Source organism: Cryptomeria japonica, chromosome 11 (assembly GCF_030272615.1).
Source record: "Cryptomeria japonica chromosome 11, Sugi_1.0, whole genome shotgun sequence".
Classification (NCBI taxonomy): domain Eukaryota; kingdom Viridiplantae; phylum Streptophyta; class Pinopsida; order Cupressales; family Cupressaceae; genus Cryptomeria; species Cryptomeria japonica.
In genome coordinates this window covers 172,814,544-172,835,851 of record NC_081415.1, presented here as the reverse complement: position 1 = coordinate 172,835,851, position 21,308 = coordinate 172,814,544, and the positions used below count along the sequence as shown (strand labels likewise).

General features: G+C 38.6%; 1 protein-coding gene across 3 annotated transcripts in view; it reads left to right on the top strand.

Annotated features, from left to right (window-relative positions):
• LOC131036955 (synaptotagmin-2) overlaps positions 1-21,308 on the top strand; it is a 51,781-nt gene that overhangs the window by 1,428 nt on the left and 29,045 nt on the right. For all 3 annotated transcript variants that reach the window (XM_057968988.2, XM_057968987.2, XM_057968985.2), the window contains exons 2-4: positions 3,403-3,501; positions 3,692-3,742; positions 3,950-4,073. In XM_057968988.2, coding sequence (XP_057824971.2) covers positions 3,403-3,501; positions 3,692-3,742; positions 3,950-4,073 — 274 coding nt within the window. The remainder of the gene's footprint in view (positions 1-3,402; positions 3,502-3,691; positions 3,743-3,949; positions 4,074-21,308) is intronic.

Here is a 21,308-nt window from a genome sequence, read left to right as displayed (position 1 = left end):
CTTGTATCATGTCATACTTGATGTTCTGGCAAAGTCAGCTGGCTTCTTTGATTAGGTATTCACATCCTTAGACTTCATGAAATTATTTTCATTCTACTGATTTGATTTATTCATTGGTTATTGATATATGCATGTGTGTGGGGAATATTGTGTGTAGACATCGACGCATGGCTGTATGCATCCAGCTGGATTTCTGTAAGGATTGTTCCTCATCCACTGATATTTGTAGTTATGTAAAATGCAACTGGCGCTGTAATTTGAGTATTGGAATTCTTTGTGTGTGTATACTATGTGTGTGGGTGCTGGGTGATTATTATAATTTATTAATTTGTGTGTATCCATCAATAGCATCGATTAGGTTTTCGTAAGGATTGTGTCTCATCCTCTAATATAAAAGTTCTGGCAAAGTGAATTGTTAATTTGGGTATTGACTTTCTAGTTTCAGTGTATTTATTCTTGTTGTATTTATTGTATTGCCAATTTTAACATACCTGTTGCTGATATATGTATCAATGTGATGATAACTATACCTATAGGTTGATAACTGGCTCAATGCATTGATTTGGGATTCCATTAGGATTGTCCTTATCCCTTGTTATTTGATGTTGTGGTAGACCGTAGAATCTATGGTTTGTCAATTTCGGTCTTGAAATTCTTAATGTGCGTTCTGTATGCATCAATAAGGATTGTGTCTCATCTCTTAATATCAAAATCATGTCAAAGTGAATTGTTAATTTGGTACTGATATTCTAGTCTTGATGTATTTTTGATTGGATATTTTAATTTAACTGTTTCTGATTTATGTATATGTGTGGTGATTATTGTATGTATAGGTTGATGACTGGCAGCATGCTTTGATTTTGGGTTTCCAATAGGATTGTCCTCATCCCTTGATATTTGATGTTCTGCCAAAGCCTATAGGCTTGTCAATTTGGGAAACGGAATGCTTAATGTGTGTATATATCCATTGAAATATGCGTGCATACATCAATACATAGATACATCATGAATTTAGGTTTCTATATGGATTGTCCCTCATCCCCAAATATTTCAATTTCTGGCAACATCAAGTGGCTGTCAGTTTGGCTATTAGCATTCTTAGTCTTGATGTACTTATTGCAGTTGTGTTGGTCATTATCAGTATGTGTGCGTACATGGTGATTATTGTTTTTGAGTCAATACATGGACATGCACATCAATTTGGGTTCCTTTAAGGATTGTACCTCATTCCCTGATATTTGTTCTAGCAAAGTCAACTGGCTTCTTGATTTGTCACTCTTAATCCCAACAAACCTATTGCTGTTCTAGAAATTTGATTGCAATTTGACATGCTTGCTCTTAATCTCTGCGTATATACATATATGAGTTATATGTGGTGTGGTTATTCCACATAGATATGAATACATTGATGTGTATCGATTTTCCATCCATAAAGACAGTTTCCTATCCAGTAAGAACCGAAATTCCGCCATGGTTAACTAACTTGATAATTTGGAATCACAAGCTTCCCTTTTTCTGTGATTAGTAAACTCTCTTTGCAGTTTGACCTTGGTCTTAGATGGCATGACCAAGGGGCATCCCTTCCATCAAATCACCAGGGACTTCCACCCAACCTTGCCTATTGATGTGTGCCACACAGTGAATTGGATGTGATATTTTACTTGATTTCAACACTTAATCATGTCTCTTCCACTGGGATATTCCACATGCAACAAGCTGGATGTGGTTTTTTACCCAATTTCAACACTTAGTAATTTATTTTGGGGGTTTGAACCTGGGGCTCTTCTTTGGAAGTCCAATGCTTTTTCCATTTGACTGAATACAATTGGACGGTATTTATGTACTTATTGCTGTTATATTGATTTGATTGTAATTAACTGGCATCCTTATATATTCACAGGTTTTGAGTTTATGACTAATGTTTTAAATTATTTTGTTTATCATTGACAAAGACACTCTTAGAATTGATTAGTTTGTTGGAAAATGTATATGTTTCTATGTCAATGCATTGGTCTAAGCTGAAATTCACTGTGCATGCCTCATGGATATGGCTTCCAGGTTTCAGGGTTTAGTATGCAATGTCTAATGGTTGCTGAGCTGTTATAATTAAATTTCTCTCTGGCCATTGGGTGATCAGTTTGGATATTGCACACTCATTTTAACTAGTTAAATTATCATCCACCTTGCAAGTTCTTTTAAATGCGAGGTGTGTCAGTTCCTTGTGTTGTGCTCATGATCTGTGACAACCTAATTGTTGTTTGTTTTTCTTGATAAATCATAAAAGTCTAAAGAATGTGTTTAAAAAATCTTGTAAATATTTTAAATTTTAATCTGAAAATCCAAACATCAACCCCAATGATGTCCAGATATTAGTCCGAGGGGTGGAATAAAGCAGATTTCAACTTACAAGTTTGACCAAATCCACAGAAAAATAATGAACTAAACTATTAAGCATTTAAATACACCAGATCTCAATGTGGCAGTGGCCTATAGTGTGTATTGGTCTTTTGCTCAGCAATGGATGTGACCTTTCCTGAACTACTGATTGGGGCACTCACCAAGTATCTGTACTTTTGGACCTTGGTTAATGTGATCTTTGTTCTTCATTCACTGGACTAATTTGAATTTAATTGCATTGTTTGTACACAAGAGTATGAAGGAGTTAGTGGATGGAATCTGTGCTTGGAAGAGCTCTAGAGCTTGCTGTTTCTCTGTAGCGTATTTTTTGATAAAATGTGATACTAAGCTGCAAATGTCAGCACTCTGTCCTCTATCTGTGAGATCCCCAGATGAAAGTTACTTGGGGAAGATTATCTCACCAATGTAGATGTTGTGAATCCTTGGACCTTGGTGCATGTTCATCGTAAAATCTTATGTTTTGAAGAAAAAGGGACACTATTGGGGCAGGAAAGTCTGTTGAGCACCACAGAGGAACTGAGACTCCTAATTAAATTCAAAACTTATATATACATACACACACACACACACACACACACACACAGAGAGAGAGATGTTTATCTCCATGGTAGCACACCCAAGTCACAATTTCAAAATCTGATGAACAATTTGTTTGAAAATCTCAGATATTAATTCAAAACATAAGCTGAACAAAATGGAAAAGTTAGATGTCAGAGATTGTACCTTATGTCTAATATTTTAGGACACTGATCACCTTCGGAGCCCTGATTGAGGAATAGATGCTGTTCTCAAGTTAACAGGCATTTTATAAATAAATCCTATGTATGTTTGTAGTCATTTTACATGCTATCTGTTTTTTATGAATTCTTGACATATTATCTAATTACTTCCAATTCCCAGAGTAATTTTTTTTCTTGTAGGTGGACTCAGACGCATTTACCAGTACAACATATTTGATGTAGTATCTTGTTGATTTCTTTTCAGAAACCAATAATGAGGTCAATTGGTGAACTAGATTCAAAGGCTTTGCGAGGTCTTCTACAAGAAATTCCATTGTGGGTCAAAAATCCTGATTATGAGAGAGTATGAACATACGATCAACTCTAGTTGTGTTTCTTCTGTTCCATTGTCATGCTCTTGTTGTATAATGAAGCAGAGAAGAAATTCATCTGATGCTCTATTTGCAAGTTTCTTAAATATATTTGAATAGTTAATTTTGGATCCTGTGTTACCGCATATTTGTTCTGTCTTCTGAACCTTTGATATTGTGCAGGTTGATTGGCTTAACAGCTTTGTTTCTGAGATGTGGCCCTATCTTGATAAGGTAACTTAGATTTTTTAGGTCTCATCATTCTATGCATTCATATATCCTATTGTTTTTACTATTCCTATGTTCAGCGAATCATTGAACTTGTAAGTTGTACATCAGTCATGAGGATTTGCAGAGATATATATTAATAAAAAAATGTCAGTCTTTGTATTCAGAAGTTTGAGTTTGATGATATCCTTATCTTTCTTCCATTTTCTTCAGGCAGTTTGTAACATAATAAGAGATACAACAAAGCCCATCATTGACCAATACATTGGAAAATACAAGATAGAATCTATTGAATTTAAAGCTCTTACATTGGGGAGTCTGCCACCTACACTGCAAGGTTAGCTGATCCTGTTTAGCTCCTATTATTGGTTTTTTTGAAAAGGATTTATACACATTTTACTTTTCTTTTTCTTTGTGTCGTTTCCATAATTATTTTAAGTTCACAATTGTGTGTTGGATTTAATGCTTCCCTCCATGGTCTGGTAATCTGAGAATCTCTCACTGTTATGAACTAGATCTGAACTGATCAAAACAAAAACACAGGTACATGAAACAGTTCACAAACCGTGAACCTGAAAATATGCAATTGTTTTCTTTTCCTGAATTTTCCTTTTCAAGAAAAATCTGAATTTTCTGGAATGGAACCACACTATTTAGAGTCTAGAGTCTAGACGGTAAAGAAATCATACCAGAACTGGAATTAATCACACATAACTATATTGTATTTTATAAAAAAAAAATCAGACTTATACGATAAGGAAGACTTTCATGAAAAGGTATAGTTGCCAACTTGGGCCCAATCCAAGCGCATTATTTGTTCTGGACCTGCTCAATAAGTCCTGCAGGATCTTGCTCATATAATTTTTTCTAAGCAAGAATAATTCACTTGAGGCATAAAGCCTTTCTTAACTCCAGCAGGCTTCAGGTCTTTGTGTAACCGACTAAGATTCCCTTTGTCCCTTGTAGGGTTGACTTATTCTAACTGATAAAATTTTCTGATGTTGATTGCATAACTGATGAACAATTAACTACATAACTTATTAGTTATTTGTAAATGACTGCTTAATAAGTTATTAATAATTGACTTAATAACTAAAGAGTAATAGATGACAGCAGCAGGACAAGACTGACACATTCCTGTATAATTGATTCATTGTACATAAGTTTAATACTTCTAAATAACAGTTATATGCTTCCACAACTATATATATCATGATCTTCCTAAGGCAAACAGTTTACTCTTTCATGGCTACTTTATTCCTGCATATACAATTTATTCTTCCAGAGCTATTTATTTCTGCATGTCTGAAGTCATTCCCATCTAATTAATTTTTCTTCTTGACTGAATATGCCCACAACTCAATTATTATGTAAATAATTGACTATCCCTACACAACTACATATAGGTACACCTTCTTAACATGGGTTCCTTTTTCAGGCATTGTTACTGTCCAACCTGCTTGAGTTGCTTTCTTCCCCTAATAATTGAAGTTTTGAATGTTGAAGTATCTCGGGACTCTTCTATGTAGCATCCTCTCAAGACACATCCTTACATTGAACCAGGTATTTTGACCAAATTTTATTCCTTACCTCTCCCTTGTTGCTCAAATGTGCTCCAAAATGAAAAGAGCATGCCCATCATTTATGCATGGCAAAGTCTCTGAACAATTGACATTTTTCTTTGTTTATGTTCTTCAGGTGTGAGACATGGAAGGTATCATGCACTTGTGTTCCTATTGGTAGCTCATAAGTGCAATCGACCATCCTTAGTTGTGCTATTATCTTGTAAGGTCCATAGTATTCAGGTCCAAGTTTCTCTGTTTCCTTTCCTTTGAGAGACTTTTGCTTATAGGGCCGTGACTTTAAGACAACACAATCGTCTGCCTACATTTCTTTCTCACTTTGGTGCTGGTCCTTTTGAGATTTCATCTACCCTAAGCCCCTTTGATGAGGTTCTACTTTAATTGTTTCAATATCTGTTTTCTGTATTCAAGGAAGTCAAACAAGTAGCGTTTGAGTGTTCTCAGTATATCGATTTATCATCAAGGGAGGATCATAACTGTACAATGCCTTACATGGCAACACATCTCAGCCAATGCAATCATTTTGGTCACAAAGTTTTCTGATCTGCTACATAATTCCTCAAGTACCTTTCTAAACATTTTAAACAAGTTGTAAAGATCTGCAAATATGTGAACCATCAATGGAAATATAATGAGTATGTTTAGTCAACATTTTGACCGCTATATATATATATAATTCTTTCTTTCTGCCTGTGGTACACTCGTTATTAAGTCTGTGCTGATGGATTTCCTTTTGTATTTGGGAATGGGTAGAGACTGTAACAGACCTGGACTCCCACCTTCTCCATTTTAATTTTTTAGCATGTTTCACAAGAGGATACAATGTTTTTCATAATCTTCTTTCAGCCCCTCCACAAATTTACTTCTTACACTTTGATATGTCTCAGAAGCTGACTGGAAGGGAATGACAAAAGACTGCCAGGGAATGACATTCTTTGAGCACCTTCCTCTAAATTATTGAATTTGGTGCAAGGTTGATGTGATTCTTTTAGAAAATCAGATCGTCTGAAAACATATACCCTGATCTCCTCATTTAGGGTTGTGTATTTTGAAATCTTCCGCTTCTTGTGGTATAGCAGCATCTTTTACATACTCACTTTCCATTTCAGCTCCACCAGAGATAATGTGGGCAGCTCATGTGGACTAGATAAGGAGCCTATAACAGCATTATGCATGCTCTTCTTGTAGTGAATTTTAATATCAAAACCTTGTGTTTACTTTGCCTATTTTCCTTGTTAGTTTGTGAAATTCTGCCAGGATAGTAAATACTTGAAACTTTGATGATCTATTTGGAAGACAAATTGTTAGATTAATAAATATGGATTGAATGTTTTTAACTTTATACAACATGCATAAGGGCCTATATCTCATTGTCATATATACATAAAAAATCATCCTTGTTAGTCAATTTTCTATTTTTTAAATCGACAGGCTACTGAATTTGTGCAAACACAACCCCTATACCCATGTTTGAACCATTACATTCCTGAAAAATATTGAAGATGCATGGCTAGATTTCTTTACCTTCTTTGTTTGTTGTAGTTTGGCTTCTACTTCCTTTGTCCATATGAACTGGTCATTCTTTGTAAGAACAGTGAGGGATGCCTTCATGATTTTGACATTCCTAACCTACATTTTGTAGAAATTGTAGAGCCCATTTAATGCTCTCAAATAATTCACATTCTTGGAAGTGAGCTAATCAATGACGCTTTAAATTTTGGTCTGATCAACCTTTACTCATCTGTTACTCATTATATGTTCCAAGTATACAAGCTTGCTATTTTGTAAATTCACACTTTAATTCATTTGCAAAGAAGTTTATCCTCAAGAGTTCCAAATAAATCTTGAAGTGGTTCAAGTGATTATTCTTTATTTGTTGGAGTGTCGCTTCTGCTGCCTTTATCCATATGATCTGGTCTTTTTTCTGTAAAATCTGTGAAGGGTTCTGTGATGCCTTAGATGAAACCCTTAAGAATAATTTTATATAAATTTCAGAGCACATTGAATTCTCTGAACTTTCTCAAATTCTCAGAAGTCATTCAATCACATTTTGAACTTTTTCTGGATCAACCTTGATACCCTCCTTACTTATTATATGTCTGAAGTATTCAAGCTTGCCCTTTGCAAAGTCATCTTTTCATTGACATGCAAATAAATAGTTCAACATCAAGAGTTCCAAACCAAGCCTCAAGAAATTCCTTCAGTCCGTCAAGATTAGCTATAATCAAACTTCTTCAAATGGTGCTTGAAGAAAAGGTTCATTATATCCTAATTCTTGTATTTTCTGCTTCATCTTCTACCTGAGTTCAGGTAGAAGATGAAGCAGAAAATACAAGAATTAGGATATAATGAACCTTTTCTTCAAGCACCATTTGAAGAAGTTTGATTATAGCTAATCTTGACGGACTGAAGGAATTTCTTGAGGCTTGGTTTGGAACTCTTGATGTTGAACTATTTATTTGCATGTCAATGAAAAGATGACTTTGCAAAGGGCAAGCTTGAATACTTCAGACATATAATAAGTAAGGAGGGTATCAAGGTTGATCCAGAAAAAGTTCAAAATGTGATTGAATGACTTCTGAGAATTTGAGAAAGTTCAGAGAATTCAATGTGCTCTGAAATTTATATAAAATTATTCTTAAGGGTTTCATCTAAGGCATCACAGAACCCTTCACAGATTTTACAGAAAAAAGACCAGATCATATGGATAAAGGCAGCAGAAGCGACACTCCAACAAATAAAGAATAATCACTTGAACCACTTCAAGATTTATTTGGAACTCTTGAGGATAAACTTCTTTGCAAATGAATTAAAGTGTGAATTTACAAAATAGCAAGCTTGTATACTTGGAACATATAATGAGTAACAGATGAGTAAAGGTTGATCAGACCAAAATTTAAAGCGTCATTGATTAGCTCACTTCCAAGAATGTGAATTATTTGAGAGCATTAAATGGGCTCTACAATTTCTACAAAATGTAGGTTAGGAATGTCAAGGTCCTGAACAATCTGACCCTCTTATTCTTTACCATAGGATCTGTTGTTGTTGCCAAGTAATGTTGATTCCAATGTTTTAGCTCTATTATATTCCTAATTTCCAGATCCAGTAAGTTGCTGACCAAAAAACCGAATTTTTATTTTTTGATTCACATTCCATCTAGATTTTTGAGTCTTGTGACTCTATGCACTTGAAAATTGTTAGTTTCTCTAATGGAATAGTCTTGGACATTGATAGCGATTTCTGTTATTTTTATTGAAGCTTCCCATATCCTATTTCTCATGTTTACTACATTTTGCAAATAGGTCGTTGTCCTTTCTAGTAAAACTTCCAAATTGCAATTGGGTAATCCATGTTCTACACTTATTTCCTGCACACCTATTATTTTATCCTCTTTTTCTGCCAGCTATTTTATTTTTCCATGAATTTGTGTTAATACTAATTTCAATTTTATGTTATAAATTATCAAGAGATTGTCACAAGAGGCAAAGCTTTAAGATTTAATTTGATTTCATTGAATCCTAATATACTTATCTTAATCATTGGCATGTCCCTTGATTGGTTCTCAAGTTGTTGAATTTTGGTTTCTATTTCCTTCATAATCCTCTCTGTTTTACTTAGAGCTGTAAATCGGTCATGCCCCTGTCAAAATAGATTGCAGGTTGATCACAGCCTTTATCTCAGATGGATCACAGCCATCTAAGCAGACGACAAGGATGACCTAGAAATAATGAAAAATAAAAAAATTAAATAATAATATACATATATAATATATATTTCTATAGCAAAGGCCAACCTAGATAACAAAGGGGAATCATTGCAAAGAGCTGACCAAGGGAAATATAATAATTAACAACCGACTTGGTCAACATTCCACAGAGGCTGACCTTGTGAAAAATGGAATCGAATATGGCCTGACCCATATGCCTTAGTTCCAAGAATGAAATTCAAAGTAAAATTATATACTTTCTAAATGGCCAACCTCCCTCCCCAAAAGGCAGCGCTTGTATACAAGACAAATCATCTTAGTTTACACAAATAGCAATATGGTGCAATTTGTTATGATAACAATGGGCAGTGTCAATATATGAAATGATGCGATCTGTTATAAGAAACAAGGGCAGAGTTTAATAGATGAAAAGTGCAATTAGAAAAAGGTTGTACATAAGGAAAAGACACGACCCTTCATTGCAATAGAAGGGGTATATAAAGCAGATCCACATTTACATCAAGGGCATCAAGAGGAATCGGAAGAAATGAGTAATATTCAGCATACAGTCCCTATGCATTATATAAGTGATTGGGTCTGATGCATAATGCATAGGCCATGATCTTACTGATTTGCTATTTTATCTTCCATGTAGGAATGGATGTAATTAACATACTATTAATATATATTTTTATATTTCTATCATTGCTATTATGATATTGGGCATAATAAATTCTATAGTAGATTCCTTAACACTTCATCCAATCTGCCATTACATTATGGAGGGGAGAATGTACGTATGAGGGATACAAGTAGCACATGATCCATTTAGGTAGAGCAACCCCTAGTTGGGCTAGGGGGCTGAATGGCGGGTGTCATTCCATGCTCCTAGGCTTGATGGATAGGCTCGAGGCGCCTTGTATGATCTCCCAAGGGGCTCTATAATTTGGATGGATTGATTGAGAAAGTATTATTGAATCTTAGGGTATGTGTAGAAATTGACTTAACCTAGCCGCTCCCTGATTCCATCAAGCTTCTTGGCCTTGGCTTTGAGTTCACCCAATGTATCATATATCTAAACAAACCTAATGCCTATTTCTATTGCCGAAAAAAAGCCACCTCATTAGGGACTACCCTTGATGCAAATCGCGACCCTCACTTGCCCTCTCTTTGGATTCCATCTTGTCCAATCCTCTGTATGATGAAGAACCTAAGAATCCTTTCTCTTATCCCTCCCAACAATCTACTTCATGACCCTCCCAACTTGAGGCTCTACAAAAACCTTCCTCTTGACCTACCCAACATTCTCCCCTCCTCACCACTCTCAAGTAATACTTCCTTCAAAGAAGTTCTGTTGTTTGAGGAAAGAACTCCCCAAAAATGGAAAGACTCTTCCCCACCAGTTGTTCATCCTCAACCCCCTTTATCCTTGAGATCTTGTCCTTCTAGCCTTGTGAGTTTGTCTTCCCAGCTTGGCTTCCCTATGGGTTCTCCCCCTTCAAGCCCAATGAGACCGCAATCTCCGTTAGTTTCTAGGGAGATATTTCCTTTGGATGGACCTTTGGACTTGTTGTGACCTTTTCACACATCGCCCCATTGCAAACGGGGACCCCCTCTTTCCTGCTTTCCGCGTCATGTTAGTTTAGGGTTTTGGCAGTCAGGTGGCAAGTTTTGAGTTTTCAATGCCCGAGTCTCAATTTTGAAGTAATCATGCCTAAGGTGCAATTAGGATTTTGAATTTTGAATAGGCTCAAGCTTGTAAAAACGTCAAATTGTAATGAGATCCTAAATTTTGTCTTGAGAAATTTGAGCATGAATATGCCTAAGTGTTGTAAGTCGGTGATATTTTTGTGCTTGAGCATCAAGAGTTCCTGTAGGAGTAATTTTTTTGCTCCTAGTAGGTAAATTAAGTCAAAATTGCACATTGTCCAGATAGATCCCGATTTTCCTGTTCAAAATCCAGTCAAAATGGTGAACGTCCCGATGCTTTATGATGAAATTTGATAGGTATGGACATTTTTTGGTGTGAAAATCATCAAAGTCCTAATGGAAAACATGAAATTAAGGTTATAAATCACTTTGTCCTGATGAAGGATGTTTTTCCCTTGAGTTTTAGGACTTTGTTCCAATGGAGTGTGATTTTCCCCATTAATTGTCTTTATGAAGCCGTTTTTTGCCAAGTTTCCTAAATTGAGTCTAGATGACCCATGTTTTTCCACTGGCAGGCCCGAAAGTTTGACTTGCAAATTGTCTCGATGAAATGTGGATTTCTCCTAGGATCCAAAGTGAAGTGTGATGATGCAAAGTGAGGACAAAATTCCTTGTCCAGATGGGGGTTGTTTTTCCCCAAAACTAGTTTACGGACAAATTTGATGAAATGAATGAGGATAATGTGTCTAGATGGGGATCAAATTTTCCCCAAAATGTGTTATGTGGACAAAACTGAATGAATGAGTGAATTTTTATTGTCCAGATAGGGGTTGAATTTCCCCAAAGTGAACTTTTTGGACAAAGATAATGAAATGATGAAATTTTTGGAGTCCAGATGACCCACATTTTTCTGCAAATGCTAGTTGTGATGAGTTATGATGAATTTTAATGCAAAATCTTGTCCCAATATGGATCGATTTTCCCCAGCTAGCTCAAATTTAATGAAAATGAAAGATTTTAAATGCAAGTGGGCTCAAATTTAATTATTTTTGCTTTATTGCAAATTATTTAATGCCCCAGCAACAATTATTTACTGATAAACTATTATCCCAAGGCAAATCAATTTTTCCCCAAGCAGTTATAAAAGGCAAAGTTTTATCCCACATTTCTTGTGTGGTGAAATATCAAGGTGAAAACTAGTATAAGTTGCCCCAGCCAGCATTATAATAATAATATAAGTTGTTGATGTGACAGTTAAGTCTCTCTCTTTAGGATGAAGTGAGGTCAGTTAGTTTTCAGGGCTTGCAAAATGAACCATTTTCTTGATGATCATTGCATTTGATTATCTTTTTCTCGCAAAATTAGAGTTGAAGTGCTAAAATTTGGTTAAGGCTAATTGTTTTCAATGCTTGGAAGGATGGGCTGGAAGTCCAAATCATCATAAAAGGCTCAAGGAAATGATTAAGTTATCAAAGTTGGCATTTTCAGTTCACTTTCGGTGGAACCCCAAAGGCACGGCCTAATCTTTTCACTTCCTATGATCCCCTCCCCCCCAATGTGCAACCTAAGGCATAACCATTTCCACTTCCTGCCTCTCCCAACACTCTATGTAGGTGCTCAAATTCGATCACTCCCATTTCCATCTTCTATCCGTTCCAACCTTCTATCTACCCTCACCTTCCATTTCTATTTCTTGCCATCTTTTCTTCACCTTCTTTCCCCTCATCCATCCCTCCTTTAGCATTCATCCCTCCACTTCTCCTTCACTTCACCACCTTTCCTTCCTTCCACCCTTAGAACATGCTTCCTTTTCCCTCGCTTCCACTTCACCTTTCACTCCCATCTCCTTCCACTACCTTTCTTCATCTCCCCTCTCATTACCACCTCACCTACATCTTCTATCTCTTCATCCTCCACTACTTTATCCTTCACCTTCCACCCATCCTTCTTCTTCCATCCTCTATCTTCCATCCCTTATCCCTCCATCCTCCTTCATCTTTCTTCCTTTATCACCTCCTAACCATGGCTTCCTATCCTCCCACTTCTTTCCTCTCATCTTCACCCCCACTTCCTACCTTTCTTCCATCCCTTATAGTTTAAACCTCCCAACTTCCCTTTCTTTCACCATCTAACTCACATCTCACATTCCTTACCCTTTTATTTCCCCTAGCATACCCTTCCACTACCCACCTTCCTTTCCACTCTTCAGAACCCCAATCCTATCCTAACCTACTCCCCTTAATCCCTTCCTTTTCCACGGCATCCCTTTACCCCTTATGACTCCCCACCGCGACACTCATTCTACCCCACATTTTTCATTTACCACTCCCTCTTCTTCATCGCATCCCTTCCAACTCATTATCTTCAACTCCCCTCCACTACCACGCCATTGCTTGGGCCCCACAAACTGTAGAAAGGAGATCGAAAGTTTCAAAGGTGTTTACAATGCCACTTCACAAGCCAGATCATCATTTCCTTTGCCACCCCAAAAGTGCAACTTAAGATTGTGCGACTTCCATTGCCCCCTCAAATGTGTGACTTAAGGGTTTTCGCTTCCTTTGCCATCTCAAATCAGCGACTTAAGGTTTGAACGACTTCCTTTACTATTCTAAATGTGTGACTTAAGGAAATACAATTGTGCAAAAGGGAAACATTTGATATGTTTAGCGCCAGCTTGTAGGAAGGGGCCCACACAGGAAGAAGATATGTCATGTGCTAAAATCACAAGAATAAAACAAGTCGGCCTAGTTAGATTAAAGGATGTATCCTTTGATGCCTATAAGAGATAGGTTGATCATTTCATTTGATCAACAATACTTATCAGTGAATTTGTCTTCTAAAGGCAGCAATCTTATTCAAGCACAAAGAAGATTCATCATTCAAGATCAGTGAACTTACCTTCAAGATAGTGATCTTCACCATTGCAAGCAGAAAAAATTCCCAAACATCAGTGATTCATCTCTTCATCAAATAAATAGTGAATCTGTTGCACCAAGAGGACAGCGACCCTCACCAAATTTCTAAGCGCTTGAGCAAGGTGAATACATGAAATGATCAAGGCAAGGAAGGGGATGAATTGATCAACTTCATTCATGGCAAGAGGTAAAGATCAATATTTGTGTATGAAGTGAGCAAATCTACGACCTTGTTGGGCCAATGACTGTGAGACTGGAACTCAACTTCGTCTCTATCGTAGTTAAAGAAGCAACATGGTAATGAAACGCTTGAAATGATGAAGTGCTAAAGAATACCATCATGAAGAAGCAAGAGATCATTCATGACTTGGAAGTGCAACAACTTGTCCACTATCCACAATCAAACCTCATGATGTGAAATTGAAGACTTAAAATCCCAAATCAGGTCTCTTAAGCGATGAAAATTGGACATCAAGTGATAAAAGTCAGACATAAGAACAGCAATTAGAACACCATTTCACACCATTTTAGCATATATATCAGATTATAAAGTTAAAAATGGGTGAAATCAGTATATGTCAAATATATCTAGTGTGTTTGATTGTATCTCTGTTTGTGTTGCAGATGGATGATAAAGAGAGTGAAGTAGCAGGCTGCAAACAACATCAAGGCAAAGAGTAGCGATCAAGCATAAGCATCACAAGGTCTACATCAAATGCAACACTAAGGCAGAATTTCAAAGCAAGAAGATGAAGAGTGAAATGATCACGAAGAGATATGCCTTATTCATCCACATATTTGTGATGAGTTACAAAGATCAAGCAAGCTGAGGTGGCACCCAATCATCACTTAGCCAATCATATCATTCCAAGTCGACATGTTCAGATTTAATGTACCTGTTCTCACAAAAGCTTGCACCCTTGCTGAGCTATCAACTCAGCAACCTTGTGAAGCATGGAAATAACCCCGAAGTGTGGGACCTTGCGCAAGGGGGTTGAATCTCCAATCCAGGTGCAGGTGTTGAACCAACTCAACACTTCAAATCTTACTTCTAAGCCTATCCTAACAGCTTGCAAAGGAAAAGGGAAGAGAGAGATGTTTAAAATGAAAGGAGATGATGCACCAAGATAAGAGATGTTTCTCTCCCCACTTGAATTGGCACAAAGAATCAACTGAAACACCCAGGAGATGCACAAACTTCAGCTGCATGAATGACCTCAATGCATGTACGGAGGTTAGAACTTGCTGAATGTCAAGAGGGGAGAAGGTTTCCCACAAGTCACGCCCAGAAATAAGTTAACATAGCATATATGTAAAAGAAAGTCGCAAACATACACTTATAATGAAGGTAAGAACACATACACAACATTCATAAGTTGAAGTAAGGCAAGAATGGTAATTTCAATTCATTCGAATGCCAATGGCCAAACTTACAGTTGCAGAAATGCAAAAATATACAAATCTTTAAGAGAAGTGAAAGAGCATAGAATAGCTCAAGCCAACAGAGAGAGAACCCTTTACAATGAGGTCTAACAACCATATATAGAAAACGGGTTGCAAGAGTTGTTGGAGCATTAAAAACCTTGAGTGTTGATCACACCATCTAGAAGTGTTGTAAGCCGAAAGGAAGTCGGAAAAACTTCGGAAGCACAGGTTGCCAAAGTGGGGAAGACTAAGGAAGGAACTTCGGAACCTCGGGGTTCCGGAGTTCTGGGGAAGGGAAGAAGGCAAAGGAAAGGAACTTCGGAAAAAGGCAAGGAGGGAACTTGGGAACTGTTGTCATTTTATGACACCCTTGATCCATCAGTGAGAACCGATTAGACATATGTTCCATGGACCAACATTGCCCTAGTTGATCAAGGAGAAAAGCAATGGAATTATGAAGTGTGAAGTGTTGTCTTGTCAAAAGGAAGTTCCTTAGTCTTCCCAACTTCGGTGACCCAGGTCTCCGAAGTTACCCCGGAACTCCAGAACCCCCAAGTTCCCAAGTTCCTAAGTTCTTCAACCCCGGAACTCCGGAACCCCCAGGTTCCCAAGTTCCTTGTTCTTCAACCCCGGAACTCTAGAACCCCCAGGTTCCCAAGTTCCTTACTCTTCAACCTTGGAACTCCAGAACCCCCAGGTTCCTAGTTCCTTGTTCTTCAACCTCGGAACTCTAGAAACCCCAGGTTCCCAAGTTCCTTGTTCTTCAACCCCGGAACTTCAGAACCCCCAAGTTCCCAAGTTCCTTGTTCTTCTACCCCGCAACTTTGGAACCTCAAGGTTCCCCCAACTACGGTGACCCAGGTCTCCAAAGTTTCCCCAACTACGATGACCTAGGTCTCCGAACTCTTCCAAACTACTTCCCACTTGCAACACTTCTGGATGGCGTGATCGACACTCAAAGCTTTAAATGCTCTGACAACTTTGGTGACTTATGAACCTTCTTTTGTGAAGCCACAAGGGTGAATTTAATGTTTTTGGCAGGATTTCCATCAGAGGAGGTACGGGGCCATGCTTGTTATGGTGACTTATGTCATGTCTGCATACTCTAACTTTGGAAGGTCAGTCAATCCACCCTTCTCAGAGTTGCCTTTTGTGGGTATGGCTAGGTTGCTTGCATGTACAAGTCAAGTGCATGCACTTCCCTACACTCCCAGACTGACATACAGGGGTCATGATCACTCTTTTAACCATTTTTCTATATAAAGGTTGTTAAGCCTCATTGTAAAGGGTTCTCTCCCTGCTGGCTTGAGCTATTCTATGCTCTCCCACTTCTCTTGTATTTATCTTGCATTATGCAACTGTAAGTTTGGCCTTTGGCCTTTGAATGAATTGGAATTACATTTTTGCCTTCCTTCAACTTATGCATGCCATGTATGTTTCCTTGCCTTCATCATAGGTGTGTGTTTTGTGGCTCTTCTCTCCATATATGTTGTGTTAACTTGTTTTTTCTGAGTGTGGCTTGTGGGAATCCTTCTCCCTTCTTGACACTTAGCAAATTCTAACCTCCATACATGCGTTTGGGTCACTCATGCAACTGAAGTTTGTGCATCTCTTGGGTATTTCAGTTGATTCCTTATGCCATTTCGGGTGGGGAGAGGAACAATCTCTTATCTTGGTGCATCACCTCCTTTGATTTTAAGAATTTCTCTCTTCCCTTTACCTTTGCAAGTTGTTAGGATAGGCTTAGGAGTAAGTTTTTAAGTGTTGAGTTGGTTCAACACTTGCACCTGGACTGAGAAGGAAGCCAACCTTCTCCGGAGATTCAACCCCTTGTGCAAGGTCCCACACTTCGGGGTTGTTTCCATGTTTCAGAAGGTTGCTCAGTTCATGGCTCAACAAGGGTGCAAGCTTTTGTGATAACAGGAACCACGAGGCTCCGGAGTTCCGAGAAAGAGGAAGGAGACTTAGCAAAGGAACCTCAGGGTTCCAAAGTTCTGGGGAACTAGAAAAGGGGCTAAGGAAGGAACTTCAGAACCATGGGGCTCCGGAGTTCTGGTAAAGAGGAAGGAGCCTTAGCAAAGGAACTTCTGAACCTCGGGGTTTCGGAGTTCCGGGGAACTAGAAAAAGGTTAAGGAAGGAACTTCGAAACCTCGAGGTTTCAGAGTTTCGGGAAAGAGGAAAAAGGCTAAGGAAGGAACTTCGGAACCTCGGGGTTCCAGAGTTTTGGGGAAGAGAGAAAAGGCAGCAAAGGAAGGAACTTCAGAACCTCTGGGTTCCGGAGTTCCGGGGAAGTGGAAAAAGGAAGCAAAGGAAAGGAACCTCGAGATTCCGGAGTTCCGGGGAACTTCCTCCAGACAAGGCAACACTTCACACCTCATAATTCCATTTCTTTTCTCCCTGATCAACTAGGGCAGCGCCTGTCCATGGATCGTATCTCTGATCGGTTCTCACTGATGGACCAAGGGTGTCATAAAATGAAAACATTTTTGGTGACCTCTACGGGATGTTTGCTTGCTAAGCATGAAGTCTAGAAGCCTTGAGCATCCATTGGGCACTGAGTCATTGAAGAGACCCAAATCATGTGTGCGCCATCACTTGGAGGGAAACTGGAAACTAGAGCGCACGCCCTCTTAAGGAGAATGCAGCAGGTGCACGATCACTTATGAAAGCAAAACAACCTCTAGTCTAATATTTACATAGTCATCAACACCCTCTTTAGAAGCAGGGCTTGAGATGAATCCCATTCACTGGGATTGGAAGAACTTCGCCATCAAGTCTGGAGAGATGAAATGCATTGGCCTCCTTGCAACTAGTGATGACATATGGACCACTCTAGATAGCATCAAATTTGGAGTGTCGCCAAGCTTTGGCTTTGTCTGCATCCCACTTTAGAACTAGATCTCCCTCCTTGAAGACCCTATTAGTAGCCTTTTTGTCAAAAACTCTCTTGACCTGTTCTTGATGAGTCTCAAGTGTATGCATAGCCTGACCTCTAACCTCTTCCAGCTCCATTAGCCCAGCTAGCTGATGTACTAGATCAAGAGAGGGTAACTCTAGGGAAGTTAGAAGTCTTGCTTCTTTCCCATATACCAACATGAAAGGGGAGTTACTGATTGCCTCTTGGGTGTGATCTTGTCGGCCCATAAGGTTGTCCTCAACTTAGTATGCCATGATCTCTGGTTTTCTTTAATCATCCTTTTGATTATCCTGATGAGGTTCTTGTTGGAAGATTCAGCTAAGCCATTACCCTGAGGGTAATAATTGGTTGACATCTTCAAGTATACACCATGGTTCACTGCCCAAGAACTGATTTGGGTTCCAACAAATGCCTTGGCATTATCTGATATGATGGTGGAGGGGACACCAAATCTTGTCACAATTCCATCAAGGAATTCCAATACTGAGGCCTCAGTGGCATCCCTCAATGCAATTGCCTCTGTCCACCTAGTGAAGTAGTCTGTTGCGGCCAAGATACACTTGTGGCCAGCACTAGAGGGTGGATTTATCATGCCAATGAATTCTAAACCCCATTGTGCGAATGGTTGATCTGCTTGGATGGGGTGAAGAGGTAGGGCAGCTAGTCTTTGCTTTCAAGAGAAGAAAGCATTCTTCACCCATCTATGTGAGTCATTGAATAAGGATGGCCAGTAATAACCAACCCTCATTATTTTGATAGTTGTAGTCCTTCCAGAGAAGTGCCCCCCTGAAGAGCCATCATGAAATTCTTCTAACAATCTACTGACTTGATTTTTCTCAATACATCTTAACAAGACTCCATTAGAGTCTCTTCGAAAAAGGGTGCCACCCATTATGACATAGGGGATGGGCTGCAACCTGAAATGCCTTTTTTGTTCTTGTCCAGACCTTGGGGGTATCTACCTTCCATTAAGAATGTGGTCATGTCACTTACCCAATTGAATTGAGTGTTGTTGCTAGTTGGTTGATCCTCTTGTAACACAAGGGCGACCTCTGAAGTAGTCTCAGAAGATGAGACAAGCTGTTCACATAGACCCCTGCCTCTTACAAGCTTGGTGATCTTGATGTTGATGTCGTATTCCATGACCTTGGTTATCCACCCAACCCTATTCTCGCTGATGTCCTTGTTTAGAAGGAAATCTTTGACACTTGCATGTGGAACTAAGAGCTGGATCCTGTTGTTAGACAACATGTGTCTGAACTTTTTTAATGCCCTTACAACAATGAGGACTTGCTTCTCTACATAGCTATACTTAAGCTCGTAGTCCTTTAACCCCTCACTAAAGAAAGCAATAGGTTGCCCCAAATTATCATCGTTCAACTATGTTAAGACAATTGAGATGCTGGATTCTCTTCCGAAGGTATAGAGGATAAAATCCCTTTTGTAGTTAGGATTGACAAGGGTAGGGGCCTGAGCAATTGCTTGTTTAATTTCTTCAAAACTAGCCCTCCCCTCCTTGGTCCAACTGAAAACCAAGTTTTCTTCAACATGGAGGTGAGGGGTTTTACCATGGTGGCAAGGTTGGGAATGAACCTCCTCACAAAGTTGATCTTACCAAGGAAACTTTGCAATCCTTTCTTGTGACTGGGGAGTGGGAGAGAAAGAATAGCCTCCACTCGCTCTGGGTCAATGGTCAAGCCCTCCTTGGATACAATGTGTCCTAGCAATCTTCCTTGATCAGTAGAAAATACACACTTTCTAGGGTTCAAGGACACCATACTCCCTGCATTTCATGAACACTTGCTCAAGATGACCAAGATGGTCAGTTGCATGCTTTGAATAAACAGTTATGTCGTCAAGGTATATAAGCACAAACTTTGCTAAAACACCCCTGGAAGCCATGTCCATTGCTCTTTGAAACGTGGCACCTGCATTGGTTAGCCCAAAAGGCATCTTACAATAAGCATAGGTACCCCACTTAGTAGTAAATGCAGTCTTGTATTGGTTTGATTCTTGGACTAAAATTTGATTGTAGCCAGAATACCCATCCAAGAATGAAAATCTTTCTGAGCCACTGACCTTTTGGAGAATCTACTCCATGGAGGGAAGGGGATAATGATCTTTGAGGGAGGTTCTGTTGAGGTCCTGTTGATGTGTCTTTTGTACACATGCAAACACAAAAATACCTAAAGGTACCTTATCCTCTCTTGAACAAAGTTTCCCGACTGCTGAAGATCTCGCCGAAGGATCAGTCGAGGCAACTCCAAGGTTCTTGTATGTAGGTTCTCTATGTGTGGATAAGCTTCTCGTGGTATGATGTGAGTTTGTTGGAATCACAAGGGGACTTACGTTTGACTACCTGAATGTCTGATTTGCTTTGGATATTGCTGGAATGTGAGATTTTATTGGCCGTTGATTTTGAAAAAAGGAAAAAAGATAAGGGCGAGGGAAGGATCTAATTCTAACACTAAGAATGTAGGAGCAATGAATGACCTTTGATGAAATTCTAACTAAGTCTTGTTTTGACATCCCAGAACCATCTCCACATGGTTAGTGCGATCTTCGAAGGAAAGCTTTATGATGTTCAGATCATCACTACAAGCATGGACACCATCAGGTTGATGCATATCAATGAAGAAGAGACAATTGAAGTTAAGCTTAAGTTGAATGATTCCAATTGACTACACAAGGCAAATCTACAATCAACAAACTGCTAGTAGTATGGATATACAAATTTCACCATCGGTCATACACATTTCTTCCACTCATCTAATAACATGAAATCAAATTTGAGAAGTATAGAGACCATGCAAATTGTTGAATCGACCCATAGAATTCATAATTTCTTCAATGAAGTTTACAAGTCTCTTACAACAACATCTTGGCAACAATCTTTGCCTTCTCTTTCTATTCTACTTTAACTGCTATTCTATTTGCTATTAATCATTAGCTATTCTAACCTCTATGAACTAACTATTAGCCCTTACAAAATGAAGAGCTTGAGCCATTTATAATGCTCTCAAGACAATTCAATGGCTCAGATCAATTTGAGATCAATGGTCGAGATTTTACAATGAAAACCCTAATTAGGGTTTGTTACAACAAACTCAATTCTGGCCAATGAAATAATTGCATTATTTGGACACATGTCTTCTCTGGAAAATATGACCAATGGATAACCGGGGTAGGTACATCGAAGCTAGTGTCATCTTTGATGAGTCAGGTACATTGAATCTGGACACGCTGTGGTGGACCAATCCGACTAGAGGAGTGATGACTAGGATGCCACCTTGTCTGACACTTGTAACTTGGTAGATGTTCAATTTGATGATGCTGAGAAGCTAACTTTAATTAACTCTTCTGAAACTATTTGCT